The sequence below is a fragment of the Ranitomeya variabilis genome, chromosome 1 (assembly GCF_051348905.1).
Source record: "Ranitomeya variabilis isolate aRanVar5 chromosome 1, aRanVar5.hap1, whole genome shotgun sequence".
Taxonomy (NCBI): Eukaryota; Metazoa; Chordata; class Amphibia; order Anura; family Dendrobatidae; genus Ranitomeya; species Ranitomeya variabilis.
Window position 1 is genome coordinate 224,857,809 of NC_135232.1, and position 20,792 is coordinate 224,878,600.

At 39.3% G+C, this 20,792-nt stretch overlaps 1 protein-coding gene across 2 annotated transcripts in view; it reads right to left on the reverse strand.

Moving 5' to 3' along the window:
• Window positions 1-318: 318 nt before the first annotated feature.
• ZCCHC8 (zinc finger CCHC-type containing 8) overlaps window positions 319-20,792 on the reverse strand; it is a 99,165-nt gene continuing 78,691 nt past the window's right edge. Inside the window, exons 9-15 of one of the 2 annotated variants that reach the window (XM_077293158.1) lie at window positions 19,708-19,850; window positions 15,065-15,207; window positions 14,861-14,982; window positions 11,778-11,864; window positions 11,082-11,199; window positions 1,702-2,076; window positions 319-1,593 (exon numbers count right to left, since the gene is read on the reverse strand). In XM_077293158.1, the coding sequence (XP_077149273.1) occupies window positions 1,247-1,593; window positions 1,702-2,076; window positions 11,082-11,199; window positions 11,778-11,864; window positions 14,861-14,982; window positions 15,065-15,207; window positions 19,708-19,850 (1,335 nt within the window). In that variant the 3' untranslated portion in view covers window positions 319-1,246. Of the gene's footprint in view, window positions 2,077-11,081; window positions 11,200-11,777; window positions 11,865-14,860; window positions 14,983-15,064; window positions 15,208-19,707; window positions 19,851-20,792 lie in introns of both variants that reach the window. The other variant, XM_077293157.1, reaches the window with a different exon arrangement.

The following is a 20,792-nucleotide window of genomic DNA, read 5'->3' on the forward strand; positions in this document are numbered from 1 at the left end:
GCATACATTCGCATGGCCTGTGTACCCAATGTTGAAGATAGGTAGGCAGGATGCATGCCGATGTAGACGGAGCTGAATGGAAGAAGTGCGGCAGTGGGCGGGACTTAAAGGAGGAACTATGCAGCCCTCCAAAGCTCTGCCCAAGGCAAGTGTGAAACCAGCCTAGCACTGACAACACATGCTGGGGTAGATTACTTACTGAACACTCCTCGAACAAATATAGCACCGCGACACACACGAAAATGTCATTACAAAAATATTCCTAAGAGTTAAGCTGATGAGTAGTGAAAAGTAAAAAAAAAATTCCAACAAGCAAAAGACATTTTTTAAACCCCATTTATTAAACTTCTGTATGTTGTGACGGGTGCACAGTAAGTTTAGGAGATATCATCTTAGAAAAGGATAGCAGTGGCATTAAAAACTGAAACATTCTCCATAATGTATAAAAAAGAATTATAACAGTTAATTCCTGTTTATCTAGTATTCAACAGTAAAAGTTTGAGATGGTTTAAAAGCATTCAATATATTGAACAGATAGGTTGCATCTCAAATATGCATTGTAAAAATAAATGTACAAAAGAAAAAATCCACCCTACCTTCTACTTTAACAAACAAAAACAAGAAAAAAACCTAAGAGTGAAATATTTTCTTTATATAAACAGTATTGTTTTCCCATCTATTCCCACCTTATGATCAATTATTTGCCACCAATATTAAATGGGATTTTTTTTCCTAAATGAGATCTGATCAGTGGGTTGGAATTCATTAACTGAAAAATATCATTAAAAAGTGGATATGTAAAACAGTAAGTTACATCAGGCTTAAAAAAAAAATCTCAAAACATTAAACACAGTAATAAACTCAGCAAAAAGTAAAAAAATGGAGAAAAAAAAAAAAAAGGTTTTTAAAAGATTGCCAAGATAACGAACACTTTGAATTTAGAAACAGCATCTCTATATAACCACTTTCTTAAGGAAAAAATTCAGAATACAATGGAATATGACTTTCACACCCTTTCGTATGAGACTTTTTTTTTTTTTTAAAAAGCTTTTAACTTCGCTGACAAAACACCTGAAAATAACCAGCCAACTGGCGGTGGTTCTTAATACTCATCAGTAATCGGGCCAATAAAAACACATTTATACCTTCTTGTTTATATAAATTGCTGTACATGTATATGAATGCTGTTGGCCAATAAAATATTTTCAATTACAAAAAACAAAACAGTCCTCTGCTAAGAATTGTGTTACATCCCCTGTTTATTTTTCTGCTGGTTTCGTGGGGAATTTTTCAGGACATCTCTAAGACGAAGGTAAGTACCAGTTGACTCAGACATGTTCTCAAATTCAAATGGTGTAATACCTTCTGCAAACTTACTCCTATCTGGAATTCTAAAGTTGGAAGAAGAAGGGTCAATATATGCAGCCTCTTCGGTAACATCTGTTCCCACACATGTCTTTTTCTCATCAGTACTGTCAATGGGCTCTGTAACAACCATCTCCTGAATCGGAGCATCTTCATTGGGATCTTTGTTAAAGGATTCTTCTTCTGTTGTCAGAGGAACATTTTCATTAGATTCTTTTAGAATGGACTCTGTGGGGAGAACAGAATTCTTCAATTCTTCAATATTGTGTCTTGTAATTTTCCCTTCTGTGACACTGTCACTTTCAACTCTGCTTGGAGAAGAAGAAACAGAATTACCATTTAATGGTGTATGAACATCTGATTCGCTGTTTGTGCTCTCTGCATTCTCCAGAGCTGCCCAGATTAAACGTTGTTGTTCTTCCAATTCCTCCAAAGTCAAAGTGTCTTCATCCATGGAATTTGCCACCTTTGGTTGCAGAGGAAAACCATCTCTTGAAAGAAGTAGAGGGGAGCCTCTAGAGGGAGGAGTGGGTGGAGGTGTTCCTTTTGGTAAGGGTGGAGGAGTTGGTGTTGGTGGTGGTGGGGGTATGAAATTTGTAGGTGTTGAAGGAGGAGTTCCACGAGAGAGTGAAGGTGGAGTATTATATGGAGATCCAGGGGGAAGAGGTGGCTGAAAATTAAACCTTTGGGAAGGAGAGCAGTACGATTGATCTGCAAAAAAAATTAAAGTAATCAAATCACAGTTTCTACATACATTATTAATATAAACTAGGTATATTTAGCAAAAATATATTTCAAGTGCTGGTTTACATTGACTAAACTGATAAGCACTTAGTTCAAATATTTCTTGAAACGGTCAGTCATTAGTTTTAAAGGGAATGTGTCAGTTTTTTAGATATATAACCTGAGGGGAGCATGATGGAGCGGCTAAGACTCATGTAGTTTTGATAAAACTACTTTTCTCTGCAAGCATAGCAGTTTTCTGAATGCTGAGCGCAGTAAAACTCTGCCCACACCACAGATAGGCAAAAGGCTTCCAATGCCCAGAAAACAGTTAGGCTAGGTTCACATTGCGTTAAGTACATACCGTTTAACGGATCCGTTAAACGCATGTACAGAAATGAGGCAAATTTGTTGAAAATTTGGCTTCACGTTAACGCTTGCGTTAACGCACGTGACTGCGTTATCTCATTCTGATGTCCGTTCGTGAAGCATCCGTTTCTCTGCCTTCAGGCACTGAATAAAGTTTTATTTATTTTTATTTATTTTTTTCTCCTTTTGTCAGCGACGGGTGTGGGTGCATACACATTCTCCATTTTGAAAGCATTGAGTGAACTTCTGCTAGCAAGATGTTTGTGTCTGAGCTCGTTAGATTTCGCTTGATGCAGTTACGACTTCGGCGGAGAAGGCGTATTTCCCAAAGGAGATATTGGATCCATAAAGTGAATTAAAAATGGCTGAAATCATATTTCCTGTCACATGACCACATGGACCACCCTCATTAATGCAATTCAAACGTATGGATTATTTGGAAATTTTGCATGATTTGCGTCTGGCTGCGTTTGCAATAGCCTTCAATGGCAGAATTGACGCATCCGTTACTCTTGCGTTAGCTTGACCGGACTCAAAAACGCTGCAAGCCACGTTCGAAGGTCCGTCATAAAAAAACGGAATGTGGCAAACGCATGCCAATTTTGACATGCGTCACGATGCGTCATACAATGCAAGTCTATGGGTGCGTTACATTGTCCGTTACATTGCGTTTTCACTACTTAAAAACGGGTCCGTTAGACGGACTCACCTAGTGCAATGTGAACCTAGCCTTAATCAGTGGTGGGGCGTGTTTACACAAAGTAGGACGTCGGCATCACATGAGACAACTAGCGATGATCGGGTGATAATCACCAGAGTTTCCATCCTACTATTCAATGTTTCATGGACAATGAAAGGAGACCATACGTAGCCTGTACACTCCAAATAACACAAAAGTCAAGAAATAGTCAATATAATCAAGAAACCTGAAGGTCATAAAAAATAACATTTTATTTCAAAATCTTAAAATGTAAAAACAGGATTTAATAGTACAGATTACTAAAAAAAAAAAATAGTCAAGATACAACTGTGAAGACAACAACACAGGCCATGTATAGATGCTAGTATAAGACAGTTAATTATATGTCCATGAACTATATAGTACACGGAAAAAAATACTTAACAGAATGAAAAAATGTATATACATTGGCAGATGCAGTCGACTGGCCCCCTGAGCTAGCCATTGCAGAACGCGTGGAGGGGCTTTTCCTGACATGCACAACTGCACTTTATGGGTAAGAACTATCCTTTACTTCTAGTTACATACCAACTTATGTTTCTTTATTACTATTGTATGAGATAAGCAGTGCCGCTATTATGCACGTCAGGTAAACCCAGCATAAGGGTAGCTACCTGCTTTCACCCTCACTTTGGTGCACCGCTTGTGCAAAATGTGGCAGCAGTGCTTATCCTACCATTTGCTACACTGCATCTTCCTATGTATTTACATTTTTATATTCTGTGGTCCCCCCCCCCCCCATGTACTTTGCAGTACAAAGACATTTAATGAACTGCCCTTATACTAACATCTACATATGGCCTGTGTTGTTGACTTTACCAGCCTGTTTATTACTTTTCAATTAAAATTTAATGTTTTATGATATTCAAGTTTCTTCACTATCTTTCTAGTTATTTGGGGTGTATAGGCCGATTATGTTCTCCTTTCATTGCTCCAACTGTACTGGGAGTTACCCATATTTAGAAACATGGTCCTTTTCTGTATCCTAAATGCTACTTATTTTTGCATAAATGTTTCATGGTTAACTGGAACAAAATTCAAAGGTGGATCAAAATTCTCAGACATTTTCTAAACTCTTAAGGCCATGCTCATAAAGACCACACAGGAGATGTCCAAAATAAGAGAGTAAGAGCACATACAGAAAATTGCACCCAGCATACAGGACAGTATAAGTGGTAATGTGCAATGTATACAGGTCCTTCTCAAAAAATTAGCATATAGTGTTAAATTTCATTATTTACCATAATGTAATGATTACAATTAAACTTTCATATATTATAGATTCATTATCCACCAACTGAAATTTGTCAGGTCTTTTATTGTTTTAATACTGATGATTTTGGCATACAACTCCTGATAACCCAAAAAACCTGTCTCAATAAATTAGCATATTTCACCCGGCCAATCAAATAAAAGTGTTTTTTAATAACAAACAAAAAAACCATCAAATAATAATGTTCAGTTATGCACTCAATACTTGGTCGGGAATCCTTTGGCAGAAATGACTGCTTCAATGCGGCGTGGCATGGAGGCAATCAGCCTGTGACACTGCTGAGATGTTATGGAGGCCCAGGATGCTTCAATAGCGGCCTTAAGCTCATCCAGAGTGTTGGGTCTTGCGTCTCTCAACTTTCTCTTCACAATATCCCACAGATTCTCTATGGGGTTCAGGTCAGGAGAGTTGGCAGGCCAATTGAGCACAGTAATACCATGGTCAGTAAACCATTTACCAGTGGTTTTGGCACTGTGAGCAGGTGCCAGGTCGTGCTGAAAAATGAAATCTTCATCTCCATAAAGCATTTCAGCCGATGGAAGCATGAAGTGCTCCAAAATCTCCTGATAGCTAGCTGCATTGACCCTGCCCTTGATGAAACACAGTGGACCAACACCAGCAGCTGACATGGCACCCCACACCATCACTGACTGTGGGTACTTGACACTGGACTTCAGGCATTTTGGCATTTCCTTCTCCCCAGTCTTCCTCCAGACTCTGGCACCTTGATTTCCGAATGACATGCAAAATTTGCTTTCATCAGAAAAAAGTACTTGGGACCACTTAGCAACAGTCCAGTGCTGCTTCTCTGTAGCCCAGGTCAGGCGCTTCTGCCGCTGTTTATGTTTCAAAAGTGGCTTTACCTGGGGAATGCGGCACCTGTAGCCCATTTCCTGCACACGCCTGTGCACGGTGGCTCTGGATGTTTCCACACCAGACTCAGTCCACTGCTTCCTCAGGTTCCCCAAGGTCTGGAATCGGTCCTTCTCCACAATCTTCCTCAGGGTCCGGTCACCTCTTCTCGTTGTACAGCGTTTTCTGCCACATTGTTTCCTTCCAACAGACTTACCATTGAGGTGCCTTGATACAGCACTCTGGGAACAGCCTATTTGTTGAGAAATTTCTTTCTGGGTCTTACCCTCTTGCTTGAGGGTGTCAATGATGGCCTTCTTGACATCTGTCAGGTCGCTAGTCTTACCCATGATGGGGGTTTTGAGTAATGAACCAGGCAGGGAGTTTTTAAAAGCCTCAGGTATCTTTTGCATGTGTTTAGAGTTAATTAGTTGATTCAGAAGATTAGGGTAATAGGTCGTTTAGAGAACCTTTTCTTGATATGCTAATTTATTGAGGCAGGTTTTTTGGGTTATCAGGAGTTGTATGCCAAAATCATCAGTATTAAAACAATAAAAGACCTGACAAATTTCAGTTGGTGGATAATGAATCTATAATATATGAAAGTTTAATTGTAATCATTACATTATGGTAAATAATGAAATTTAACACTATATGCTAATTTTTTGAGAAGGACCTGTATATACACAGAATAAAATAGATACTGAGTGTAGAATGTGGGGATCCTTATAATGTATAAAAAAGGTTAGGGGTGGCTACAAGAGGGGGATTCTGTGATGGTATTTAAAGGGAACCTGTCACCAGAAAAAACTATGTTAACCAGCTGATATAAGGTTAATCTGTAGGTTAACAGCACCTACTGAAGACCACTGTCCGTCATCACAGTACTCCTGTGAATGCCAGTCTGCGGCCAGTGTTCATAGGAGACTGATTAGCTATACAGAAGAATAGTTATGGCTTTTGGTATAAGGGGAGGAAAAATAAGGTTTCACTACTTATGCACAATAAAAACACATACATATATACATACACACACACACACACACACACACACACACACACACACGTTTATTTCTCGGCTAAGGTGACTATGTGGACTTTTTGGGGACAAGCTGTAGTTCTCATCTGATGTTAAGGCTCTTAAAATTTGTTGATTTTTAATGTGTTAAATTTTGTTCCACTATTAATGAGGACCTTTCCTTAGCATAAGCCATCAATATCAGATTGGTGAGGGTCCGACATCTCCACCAATCAGCTGATCTCCGTTTAAATGAAATGTTTGGTGGGGGCGCCAGCCCCTGCTAATCTGATATGGATACCATATCCTAAGAATAGGTCATCAATATTATGTTAAAGGGTTGCTCCACTACTTTTATAAGTGTATATAGGAATGCAGCAATTTCACTTACCGTATATACTCTAGTATAAGCTGAGAATTTCAGCCCAATTTTTTTTAGGCTGAAATTGCCCCTCGGCTTATACTCGAGTCATTCCCAGGTGTCGGCAGGGGAGGGGGGAGCGGCAGCTGTCTAATCATACTCACCTGCTGCTGGCGCGGTCCCTGGTTCTCCGGGCGCTGACAGCTTCTTCCTGTGTTGAGCGGTCACATGGTACCGCTCATTACAGTAATGGATATAGACGAGACTTCACTCCCATAAGGGTGGAGCCGCATATTCATTACCGTAATGAGCTGTACAGGTGACCGCTCAACGCTGGAAAAAGCTGTCAGCGCCGGAGAACCAGGGACGTGCAGAGACAGCGTCAGGAGCAGGTGAGTATAACGGGGGAATGGCGCAAAATTCACCTCTCCTCGTTCCACCGCCATCTTCTGTGTCCTCTGTCTGTGACGTTCAGGTCAGAGGGCGCGATGACGTGTTCGTGTGCGCGCGTCCTCTGCCTGAATAGTCACTGCGGAGGACGCTGAGGAGCAGCGGGCAGCGACGAGAGGTAAGTATGTTTTTTTTTTTTTGTTTTTTTTTTAATTGCATTAGCAGATATACTGTACAGTCAAAAATATCAGCATAAACTGCATTTTATGGGGCCATAATCTACTTTTATGCAGCATTATATGGGGCAAATTTCCTATGGAGCATCTTACGGGGCCATTATTAACCTTTGTGCAGCATTATATGTGGCATATTTTAATATAGAGCATCTTATGGGGCCCATCAAACTTTATGGAGCATTATATGGGGCGTATTTTGTATGAAGCATCTTATGGGGCCAATCATGAACTGTATGAAGCATCTTATGGGACCCATCATGAACTGTATGGAGCATTATATGGGGCTCCTGATTCAATATGGAAATTCAAAAACAACCTACTGATGTCTCAATTAATTTTAATTTTATTGGTACCCATTTTTATTTTTGAAATTTACCAGTAGCTGCTGCATTTTCCACCCTAGGCTTATACTTGAGTCATTAAGTTTTCCCAGTTTTTCGTGTCAAAATTAGGGGTCTCAGCTTATACTTGGGTTGGCTTATACTCTAGTATATATGGCATATAGTTTCTTTCTTTTAGGTTTACATATATGGCAGAAAAATCCCTGATGTGCCCATTCCCGTGAATGATTAACCCCCTTCTGCCAGCTGACGGAATAGTACGTCAGCTGGCAGAACCCCCGCTTTGGAGGTGGGCTCCGGCGGTGAGCCCACCTCAAAGCCGCGACATGTCAGCTGTTTTGTACAGCTGACATGTGCGCGCAATGAGCGCGAGCGGAATCGCGATCCGCCCGCGCCCATTGACTAGTTAAATGCCGCTGTCAAGCGCTGACAGCGGCATTTAACTAGATCTCCCGGACACGCGGCCGGAGGTGCTCGCACCGCTGACCCCCGTCACATTATCGGGGGTCATCGGTGCATTGCCATAACAACCAGAGGTCTCCTTGAAACCTCTATGCTTGTTGATGGCCGATTACTTTGAGTGCCACCCTGTGGTCGGCGTTCAAAGCAACCCTGCATTTCTGCTGCATAGAGGTGATCTGTGCTTCACCTCTATGTAGCAGAGGCGATCGAATTGTGCATGCTTCTAGCCTCCTATGGAGGCTATTGAAGCATCCCAAAATTTAAATAAAAAAAATGTGAGATAGAGATATAGAGATAGATAGCGATATAGATATAGATATATAGATATAGATATATATATATAGATATATATATATATAGATATATATATATAGATATATATATATAGATATATATATATAGATATATATATATAGATATAGATATAGATATATATATATAGATATATATATATATAGATATAGATATATAGATATATATATATATAGATATATATAGATATATATATATAGATATATATAGATATAGATATATATAGATAGAGATATAGATAGAGATATATATATAGATATATATATAGATAAATATATATAGAGATATATATATATAGATAAATATATATAGAGATATATATATATAGATAAATATATATAGATATATATATATATATAGATATATAGATATAGATATAGATATTATATATATATAGATATATATAGATATATATAGATATATATATATATCTCTAATATATAAAGCTGAATGTATGTATGTGTGTATGTATGTATGTATGTGTGTGTGTCCGGGATTGGCATCTGAACCGTCGCAGCTACAGCCACAAAATTTTGCACAGTCACACGTCTGGACCCCGAGAGCGTCATAGGCTATGTTGTGAGGCGAAATTTTAACCCCGCGCGTTCCAATTCACCAAACAATTTTGCCCCTATCTACATAATGGGGAAAAAATGAAAGGAAAAGTGTTGGAGGCAAATTAATAGCTGCCAGCTGTGAACAAGGGGGACTTAAAGAATGAGAGCGATGGCGCCAAAGAGTATATACTGTACAGTTGCTAAGGTGGGGCCCCGACATGGGATAATTTCCACACCACCACGGGGATATGAACACACACACAAAATGCGCCACACACTACCACGTGCTCGAACACATATACCACCCTCAGCACACATTTCACCACACATACACCAACCTCGCCACATAAAAGTAGAAACACAAAAGTCACCACTCAAAACTCGCCACGCGCAAAACTCTCCACATGCAAAACTCGCCACACGTGCAAAACTCACCTCATGGAAAACTCGCCACACGCAAAACTTGCACACGCAGAAAAATTGCCACATGCACAAAAGTTGCAACACATGCAAAAGTTGCCTCACACAAACCTTGCACATACTCAAAAGGCACCACACATAAAACTCGCCATGCGCAAAACTTGCTGCACACAACTTGCTACACTAACCTGTCACATGCAACTCGACACACAAAAAGTTGCTACACGCATGTCGCCACACGCAACTCAACACACACAACTTGACACATGAAACTCGCCCTAAAACACACACAAGTCTGGTATTATCCTTCAAAAATAAAAATCTGATTTAATAAGCTGACAAACTACAAGAGCAACAAATGTACCATATAGGAAATACGGCAGCTGTCAGTCACATGACCTGTCTATTATGTGTATGTGTGAGCTAATATATACTGCCAGGGGGGAGGGCTTCCTGTTGGCTGGGGATTTATCAGGCTGACAATAGCAACCAATCACAGCTCAGCTTCTATTTTGCTACAGTTAATTAATCTGAGCTCTGATTGGTTAATATAGGCAACAAAGACATTCTCAGTATAACAAAGCTAATATATGTTGTGAAATGCTTCTATTAGCTTAGTTTTTGCCTTTTAATAATTACATTTCTATCTATTTGTTTTGTGGTTTTTGCGTGCAGAATAAATTTTTGTTAACACATTCTATTTTGCTAACAGCAGTCATTAACCCGGGCGAAGCCGGGTAGTACAGCTAGTGTATATGTATGTGTGTGTGTGTGTGTGTATGTGTATGTGTATGTGTGTGTGTGTGTGTGTGTGTGTGTGTGTGTGTGTGTGTGTGTGTGTGTATGTGTATATACATATATGTATATATATATATATATTTTTAAAGTTCAAATCAACCCCCCTTTTGCCCCAATCAAAATAAAAAAAAATAAAAATCAACCCACACATTTGGTATTAAGAGTTCAGAATCGCCCGATCTATCACTAAAAACAAATTATTAACCTGATCGCTAAATGGCGTAGCGAGAAAAAAAATAAAAACGGCAAAATTAAGTTTTTTTGGTCGCCGCAACATTGCATTAAAATGCAATAAAGGGCGATCAAAAGAACGTACATGCACCAAAATGGTATAATTAAAAACATCAGCTTGGCACGCAAAAAATAAGCCCTCACTTGACCCCAGATCACGAAAATTGGAGATGCTACGGGTATCGGAAAATGGCGCAATTTTTTTTTTTTTTTTAAGCAAATTTTGGAATTTTTTACTTTTTCGATAAAAGAGAATCTAGACATGTTTGGTGTCTATGAACTCATAATGACCTGGAAAATCATATTGGCAGGTCAGTTTTAGCATTTAGTGAACCTAGCAAAAAAGCCAAACAAAAAACAAGTGTGAGATTGCACTTTTTTTTGCAATTTCATCACACTTGGAATTTTTTTCACGTTTTCTGTTACAAGGCATGGTAAAACCAATGGTATCGTTCAAAAGTACATCTCGTCCCGCAAAAAATAAGCCCTCACATAATAATAAATAATAATAATAATCTTTATGGCCATATTGACGGAAAAATAAAAAAGTTATGGCTCTGGGAAGGAGGGGAGCGAAAAACGAAAACACGGAAAAAGCTCCGGGGGTGAAGGGGTTAAACAGATGTCCCCATACCTGATGCGATATCCATATCCACCGATGACTGCCCTTGGCCATTTCCAGATGTCTTTTGTCTTTTTGGATCAGAGCTTGATTGAGAGGATGTTCTTTTCTGGGCTGCATTATATTGTGGCTGTGAAAAAAGGATATTTTAATATGGCTATTGTAGTCACAATGGTAGTCTGAAGTGCACAAATAGTCACATGTTGATGTACAAAATCCCGAGTTTCAGTCTAAAAGAAAATAAAATTAGCTTATATCTAGAGATCCATGTACAGATCCGAGCCCCAAACAGCCTTTTACGCTGCACCTGAAAATAAGGTGCTGCTTCTTTTAACTAGGTCCTAAGTAATCAGAGCCACCATGGCAGTGCTCAAAAGGAAATCCAATTAAAAAGACTAGTCTTTTTGGCAAAAGTCACAATTTAGCAGTACATAAATGCACTAATAGTTTACATAACTACCCTATGCATGACAGAACTGCACATTTTCCAGTCTGAATATTGAAAACTTTACAAACTATCGATGAAATTGTACCAATATCATGAAGTACAATATGTCACAGAATCCACTGAAGAGTTCCAGAGTTATAACCACATAAAGTGACAGTGATTAGAATTGTAAAATTTAACTTGGCCATAAAGGTCAAAATTGGCTCGGTCACTAAGGGTTAAACATTTACGTAGCCACATGCATTCCAATAGATACTTACATCAGGGAAATTAGAACACAAGTAATTTGCCAAGACTTCTTTTTGCTGTTCTGGCTGCATTGGGATTGACCCAAAATTTCTCCAGTCCTAGGGACGTTCAAGAGAGGAAGTAAAAGAAAAGATTAAATAAATTAAAAAAAAAAAAAAAAAAAAGGAGAAGAGAAATGAAACTAAATAGTTATTCAAACCAAAATATTGAACAAGGTGACATTAAAAAAAAAAAAAATATAGAACCTGATTTAAGAGTTCAATTAATATGAAGACCGCACCTTAAATCAAATGTGTCTGCAATCAATTACTACATAAAAGAAAAAAAGCAGACAAAAAAACGTTTCCTCATAATGAGATTGTATGCATGCTAATGGATTTTTTTTTTTTTTTGGTATGTAATTTGGATAAGCATAGTACAAAATATTCTTGGATGATTGCTGTCTTTCTCCTTTGGCCGAGACTTTCAAACAAAGGGGGCACAGTCTTTTGGAAAATCACAAATCAGTAGTAGCTAATGGGTGACTCTAGTTTACGACACCGTCATCAGTATTACTTTTTTCCAGGCCGTTCTGCATAAACTTCTTTATTTAAATATAAACTTAATTTCAAAACTAACCAGTTTTCAGCCGTGAACTAGGAACTTCATAAAAGGTCAAAAAATATCTTGTACATTTTTCCATGTCATAAACCGGATTAAGCTCCTAGTCCACAGCAAAAAAAACTTGTTTTTAAGTTGTCTAATGCCTTTCTTTAAAGAAGAAATATACTATATCCACACAGGTATAGCACCACTTCAGCGTTTGTGTTTTTATTGCAGTGCTGGAGTAGTGCTAATAATGTACTTCGTCTCATCTGCCATCTCCTGCACAACTCCCGGTGGTCTTCAACAGTTTGGGACCTGCATGGTCGCTCCAGTGTTTGCTGGCCAGAGGTCACTTTTCAATGCAAATTATGAGAGCCTCATTCTGGCTTCCATAGACTTCCATTGACAACTTGTGACCATTACTTCTGACTTCCACTCACTCAAAAGTTGAGGTCATAAGATGGCTGTGCAGGACTGCAGCAGAGTGGGAACAGCTGAAGACGGTGGGTGGCGAGTATGCAGGGATTATACATTAGTCGCACCACTCCAGCGCTGAAATGAAAAATAAAAAAACGCTAGAATGGAGCTTTAAACAGTGGAACACAATGTGGATTTAATACTTCCTTTCCCTACTGTTTTATCCTCTTGTCACGGTTTTGTCTTTCCCCATGTCAATTACAGGTTTCTCATGATAAGCTAAAAATTCCCTTGTGAGGTAATATGTTTCTAAGTGTATTGTTTTGTTAAAGTAAAAAATTTCAATAAAAAACATGTTGAAATGTAACAGTGGAATGCCTATACGATATCCTCAAAAGCCTGGAACGAAGCAACACCGATAACAGCTATAAACCACAGTTTCCCCATTTGCTACTGTTTACCTATAAAATGTAAGCCCGCAAGTGTATGGCCTTCACCCCTGTATCGGTCTTTCACTATTCGTTTGTTCACATACTATATAGAAACAACCTATATACATTGACTGACATGCTAAGCAGTTTGTCTGAACTTTAAAAATCTACATGAGGAAATATATGCTGGGATGTAAAGGCAAGCACTAGTAGTTTACTGTATGTCTGACTGAAGGATTGGCATTGGAGAGAAAACTAACAATACGCTGATGGAACAGACGCAGGGACAGCCAAATCGCTCGGATCTCCAGGACATTGATGGGAAGACTAGATTCTTGCAGGGACCAACTCCCCTGGACATTGTGATTACGAAAAACAGCTCCCCAGCCGAGGAGACTGGTGTCGGTCAAGACCACCAGCCAATGGACCGGGAGAAAGGACTTCCCTTGAAGGAGGGAAGACTGAAGCGTCCACCACTGGAGTACCTGCTTGACCCGAGGGGATCAGTCAACATGGACGATCGAGGGAAAAAGGACTCTTGTCCCATGCATCCAGGAGTGCGTGTTGCAGGGGCCGAAGATGCAGTTGGATGAATGGGATTGCTTCCATTGCAGCTACCATCTTCCCGAGAATCCTCATGCCGAAACGGATGACAGAGCACCTGGACTCCCCTGTTGAAGGGCTAGGACCTTGTCCCGAGGGACAATCACCAGCCCTCAGGAAGTGCCCAGGATCATGCCCAGGAAGGAAATCTGCTGAGCTGGAACAGGAGAGGACTTGTTCAGGTTGATTATCAAGCCAAGCCGAGAAAGAGCATCCAAAGAAATGCAGACGCACTCCTCGCAGGCTTGGAAAGATGGCATAAAGGTTTAAAAAAATATAAAAAAAGTATGGTCTGAATAGCAGACCTCAGTGTGCCTCCTACAGACAGTAAGCATGAACTGGTTCTATCCGGAGCCAGTGGGTGGTGTATACTGCAGAGAAGGAGCTAACCCTTTTTGTTTTAACTTAGTGTCAGCCTCCAAGTGGCAGCAGCATACACCCATGGTCCTGTGTCCCCCAATGTAGTGAAGGAGAAAAAAAAAATGTATGTATGTAAATATTTTATTGTTCGTTTTCTCTCCCCTCCAACACCAGTCATACAGCCAACTACTATCACTTTCCTTTACATCCCAGTATATTCTTCCCCATGTGGATGTTAAGATAAACGGATTCTAGATAGACAGACAGACATACAGACCATTGCGAAAGTATTCGGCTCCCTGGAACTTTTCAACCTTTTCCCACATACCATGCTTCAAACAAAGATACCAAAAATTTAAAATGACCAATAAATTTCGTTCAACTTCCAATTGTGTTCCACTTGTTGTTGATTCTTTACCAAAAATTTACATTTGGTATCTTTATGTTTGAAGCCTGATATGTGGGAAAAGGTTGAAAAGTTCCACGGAGCCGAATACTTTCGCAAGGCACTGTGTAATATATATATATATATACACATACACACACACACACACATATACACACACACATATACACACACACATATACACACACACATATACACACACACATATACACACACACATATACACACACACACTTTCATTATTTATTTATTTTGGAGGGGAAAAAAAAAAGAAAAAAAAAAAGCTACTGACATCTGAAACTCCAGGAAGAGTCTGTGTGTTAAATCCAGGAAAGCTGATTAATTTCGATACATCGTAAGATACTTGATTCTTCTTTGTTATTGCCTCTTCTACAATCTCACCATCACTGGGATCTACAAAGCAAAACATGTTTCAAAGTTCAATTTCACACCATCCAGAAAACAAAGTATTTGCATAGCTACGATTAATACATACCCTTTCCATCATAAAGCGAGAGGCCGGAATTCTCCAGCTCAGCATCTTTCAGCCAACCTGGAGGGTAACCTAGTTGTCGCATTCGATATATAAATGGAGGAAGATGTCTGTCAGAAATTCCAAGCGCCTCTTGCAGCCCTTCACTATGCATGACAAATAGTTTTGGGGGCAAAAAGCAAACAATAAGATTTTTTTTTTAAATAATAATAATAATAATAATAATAATAATAAATAATATAAATCTATACAATCAATGTCAAAGTAGAAAACCATTGTGGCGGAGATGCCCCTGTGGAAAAATGGCTATTTCTCAACTTTATTGAATCACCCATCCACTGACTTCTGGATCGGGCATGGTGTCTCCTCAATAGGCGATCTGTATGATGGGGGGGTTTTTATGTCTTTCGAGCAATTGCAAATCAAGCATGATATACAGAGATCCCAGTTTTTTCGATATTTACAGTTAAGGTCAGCCGTACAATCATATATGAGACAGGCGGGTGCGGGTCGTGCTATATCCTCTCTGCCCTTGATAGGAATTCTCAAATCGCAGGGTCCCCAAGGTCTTATCTCCTCCCTATATACTTATATGCTATCTTCGGGAGATGCGTCTACTGTTAACTCTGTTAAGGGGAAATGCGAGGGACTTCTTCCTAATATGCAGGGGGAGGAATGGGAAGACATCCTTGAATCCCCAATTAAAGTATCCCCATCAGTTAACAGGATGACTCAACTATACATAATACATCAATCGTATTTAACTCCGACACGCCTTTTTAAAATGGGTCGATTTCAAACATCAGAGTGTATGCGCTGTCACTCCTTAGATGCAGACTTCATTCACATGATATGGGGTTGTCCCGTTATTCTTCAATACTGGAGGGAGGTGACATCACTACTTGCATCACTGCTATCAATTCCAGTTCCCCTTGACCCATTAGTTTGTATATTTGGAGTATGGGAGGAGGAGACTTGGGATCACTATATTGATATTTTTTTACATGAGACGCTCTTTATGGCATGGAAGGTACTGGCTTTGCGGTGGATGGGGAATACAAGTCCAACTAAGGGAACTTGGATTGAACTGGACAACTCGATCATTCCATATGAACGCACGTTATATCAGAATAGAGGGTGCCCGGGCAAATTTGAAAAAATCTGGGGTAGGTGGAATTCTTCCCATCTTACTCTGTCGACTTGTCGTGGAGCGGGGATATCGCGTGGGGGCCAGACGCGAGGTACAGCGGCGAATTAGTAAGTTTTTTCTATTTACATAATTTCATGTGTTACTATTGATCCAACAGCTTTAATAATTATAATATAACGTTGGTTATAGATGACAGCTGTATTTTATTTCAAGCTTAATACGCTGTTTATATGTATTACATTTTATGTTCGACATTCTTGGATGCAAAATGTTTGTAACACTACTATTTTGTTGTTAATAAACGAATTTAAAAAAAAAAAAAAAAAAGTAGAAAACCATTTTCCACAAAGTTAATATGAATGCAGAGATTAACCTGTTCATGACCGAGAAATTTTTCTGCCAACATTGCCCTATAAGGGCTTTTTTTTTTTTTTTTTTTGAAGGATGGGATAATTGTGTAAGAAACCACTTTACAATATGAAATACCAAAAAAAGCTCAAATTTTTCTTAAATACAGGAAATTCGTGTAGCCATTTTGTAGTCCTGTGACTATTCTCTTGTCGATGGAGCAGAGTGGAAGCTTGTGTGACAAACTGACATTTTTGTTGAAACGGTCATGAAGTAATTAACAATAAAGCAACAATTGTGTTAAAGGAACGGCGATGAATGCCATAAGGTTAGATTCTGCTGTCAGATTGACAGCGCCACCTAAACAGTCGAACAGCAGCAATCAGAGCTAGCTGCAATCGCTGCTTTTAGAGGCAGATGCTTGGTGTATAGCTCACCCAGCTCGATATATACTTACCCCAAACTTGTAGTATACATTACGTTGGGTTGAAATTAAAATCATGCCTTGTCTGCAGCAAATCACCTTGTTTAAAGGATGTGCTGCTGACATTGGCAGTAATTGAGTGCTCCATGTAAGGCCGAATTCAGACGTCTGTATATGGACTGCAATGTATACACTGACCTGATCTTATGACTTCAACTAACAACCTCAAAGGCAAATAGAAGGCTGCGTCTGAGTTCAGGTCGGAAGACCAGCAGTAGGTCTGAGTACTGTGGTCAGTCAGCAGACCTTTTCCAAATCCAACAACAATGGCATCAACCAGTTCATTTTGAGCAAAAGATTTGACTATGTAACGTTAAGGAATTGCAACAAGCTTTCTTTAAACTCGTCATTTCACAAGTAATTGAACAAATTAACTTTATCAAAAATTGAATGTTCATTTTAACACTTTGTAGAGAATCATTTGCAGGCAATGACTGGTAATATTCAATGGCTTCCAGACTTCATGTAAACGCCGGGTTTCCTCCTTTGCGATGCTTTGCCAAGGCTTTACTACAGCCGACTACAATTGTTGCTTGTTTGTGGGTTTTTCTGCCTTAAATTTCGCCTTAAGCATGTGAAATGCATGCTCGATGGGCCTGAGATCTGGTCCTTAACTGGGCCATTGCAGAAAGTTACATTCAGACTTAAAAAAAAATAAAAAAAATCCTGGGTTGCTTTTGCAGTTTGATTTGAGTTACTGTTTATCTGTACTGTGAAGCACTGACCAAACTTGCCGCATTTGGGTGAATCGCCCTGTACATTTCAGAATTCATCTGTCACATCAAACACTAGTGACCAGTGCCACTGGCAGCCATGCATGCCTATGCCATCACACTGCCTCCACCATGCTTTACAGATGATGTGGTGTACTTTGGATCATGAGCCTTCCAAGCCTTCTTCATAATTTATTCTTCCCATCATTCTGGAAAAGGTTGATCTTCATTTCATCTGTCTAAAGAATGTTTTTCCGAACTGGGCTGGCTTCTTTAGATTTTTTTTTTGTCAAATTCTAATATGGATTTTCTATTTTTAAGGTTAATTCATGGTTTGCACCTTGTTACAAACCCTTTGTATTAGCTCTCATGAAGTCTTCTCTTTATGGTAAACTTACTGAAAAGCCCACTTTCTGGACAGTTTTCTTCACTTGGGTGGATGTAGTGAAGTGTTTTTTTTCACCTCAGTTTCAGCCAAGTGTCATCTTAGTGTGATCCGATTCTATCGCGTAAGAGAATCGCAGCAAAGATGTGGAGAAGATGGAGAATTTAAAGGGGATATCAGTACTTTAAAAAAAAAAAAAATGTAACTAGGTAGTAACAGGTAGTTCCAGTCACAGATTTCAACTAACTTTACGTTAGAGCAGCAGTTTCTTTTCCGGTTGACAGGCATAATTACTGGGGTCATGCTGATTGACAGCAGTCTCCCCTCTGCCTAACTGGCAGAAGCTAGCTCTCAATCCGTATGACACCAGTAGTCCTGCCCTTTCAAACAGGAAGAGAAACTGCTGCTGTTTTGACAGGGAGAAGCTGAATCTCCGGCAGGAGAAGTAAATGACCTGCGCCAGGTACAACAGGCAGATAGTTGCTACTGTTACCAACTACCTACATGTTCGTGCTTAGGCACATTTTTTTTTCCTTAAAGTGCCGTTACAACCTTTAATTTCTCCTTCTTCATGGTCTGTCGCCGTGTAAATCGGACTACATCAGAGTGCAGTCCGAGGTTTTAAATGCACCCATAGACGTGAATGGGTGCACGTGATCCAAATTCTGAAGCCAAATCTCAGAATGCTGCGATATTTTTTGTCATGCAGAATCAGCATCAGAAAAGAAGTATCAGATCTACACTGCCCCATAGTAAAACATTAGTCAGAGTGCTATCGGATAAATCAGATAGCACTTGGCTGTGTTATACGATCATATGAGCAAGCCCTATAACAGAGTCTGCACTTTAAACCCATATTAAAAAGGTTTCATCCACTACTAGGATGACCCCTTCTCAATCTGAGTGTATTCCCCTGTCAAAATAAAATGAAAAAAAAAAAAAAAGTGCCCAGTCAGCACCGGCTTCTCTCTCAGCACCTTCCAACGATTGGGTAATTGACAGGAAGCGAGCGGCAGCCGCAGTTCTAACTTAACGGTTAAACAATTACCAGGAAGTTAGAACTGCGGCTGATGCTTACTTCCTGTCAATTACTCAGTCTTCCAAAAGGCGGGGAGACAGTACTCGACGTTGATTGAGCGCAGAGCTCATGTGACGGAAACACTTCACCCGAGTCCCTGGAAAACCTCACGTGAGTCAAGGGAACACAAGTGCAGACATTGCTGGAACAGAGCAGGCTCAGGGGGTGAGTATAAGGGAGTGTTTTCCACAGTCAAAATAAAACCAAATTGAGAAGGGGTTGTCCTAGTTGTCGACAACCCATTTATTTATACAAAACTCTCTTGAATGCTTTGGTAAAAAAGGCAAAATGCCAAAACGTGTCACTGTACAAAGGTTTCTGGACCCAACTGTAATTGGACCCTCATACTCAAATTATTTTAACTGGTTGAAAAAGTTTAGTAAAGAGAAATTTTCTGAACTGCAAATTTTCCATGATCTTCTCATACCAAAGAATTAAGTAATTAGAAAATGGTTAATACTTTTTAACTGTGAATACCAATTACCTACCTAATATTCCCAGGTTTAAACTTTCCAAATCTCTCTGCTACCTCCTCAACATGATAACGTTGCTGGTAATTCTGGTTGCCAGATTCCGCACATAATTCTCTAAAAGCTTTTCTTTTCATGTCAATATGCGCAGGATCTCGAGGCTAAAAATAATAATATAATAAATGAGAAACACCCATACAAACAGAAGTGGAAAGTAGATTTTTTTCCTTTTTTACTCATTGTAAAATCTCTAGTTCACTAAATATAGGAACATAACACTATGTATAAGACATGACTCTAGGTACATAATATTGGCTTTCAGTGGTGGGCTGTACTCTGCCTACAAGTAAAAAAAAAAAAAAGCAACAAAAAACCACCGGAATTAACAAGATCTAAATTAGGGGAAGATAATGCCCAAGGTTACTAAAACTGACTCCTGAAAACAAAAAATATAAAACTGGGTGAGACGCATCCCCCCCAATGTATTCAATGAGATTTTACTTGGAGTGCAAAAATTCAATTTTTTTGATTACTAACAGTGGATAACACTGGGTAAATGGGTGAGAAACAGAACAGATCACCATGTGGTTCACAAAGCGCATAGTGATCTTTAGCACATTAAACCTCAATCCTTCTTGTGGAATAAGCAGTAATCTAAAATGACAGATTTATTTTTGAACTTGTAGGCTTCCATATTCACAGACCTTTTCCACTTCAAAATGGTTGTTTTGGAGATCTACATGTCCTTGAGCTGTCCAGCACAAGAAGAATTGGAATGCTGCAAGGCTACGGTTTCTGAAACAAATTCCTTAATGGCCAGACAATAAAAGATTGCTCCTGGTTATGAGAGATGGAAGGGCAAAAAATGCAAAGAACAATATCCTTGTTAAAATGGAAAGACACCACCACTTTTAAAAGAAAGAATGCACATTACATAAGACCATCTTATCCTGACTGAAAATAAGAGAGCCTTATAGGAAACTGCAACAAGATTTGACACCTTGTGAATCAATGAGCACCAGAAATGCTGCATTCAGGAAAGGAATTTTGGGGAAGAATTGCAAAGAGGCTCAAATCGTGACTGTAGTAGCACATATAGGACA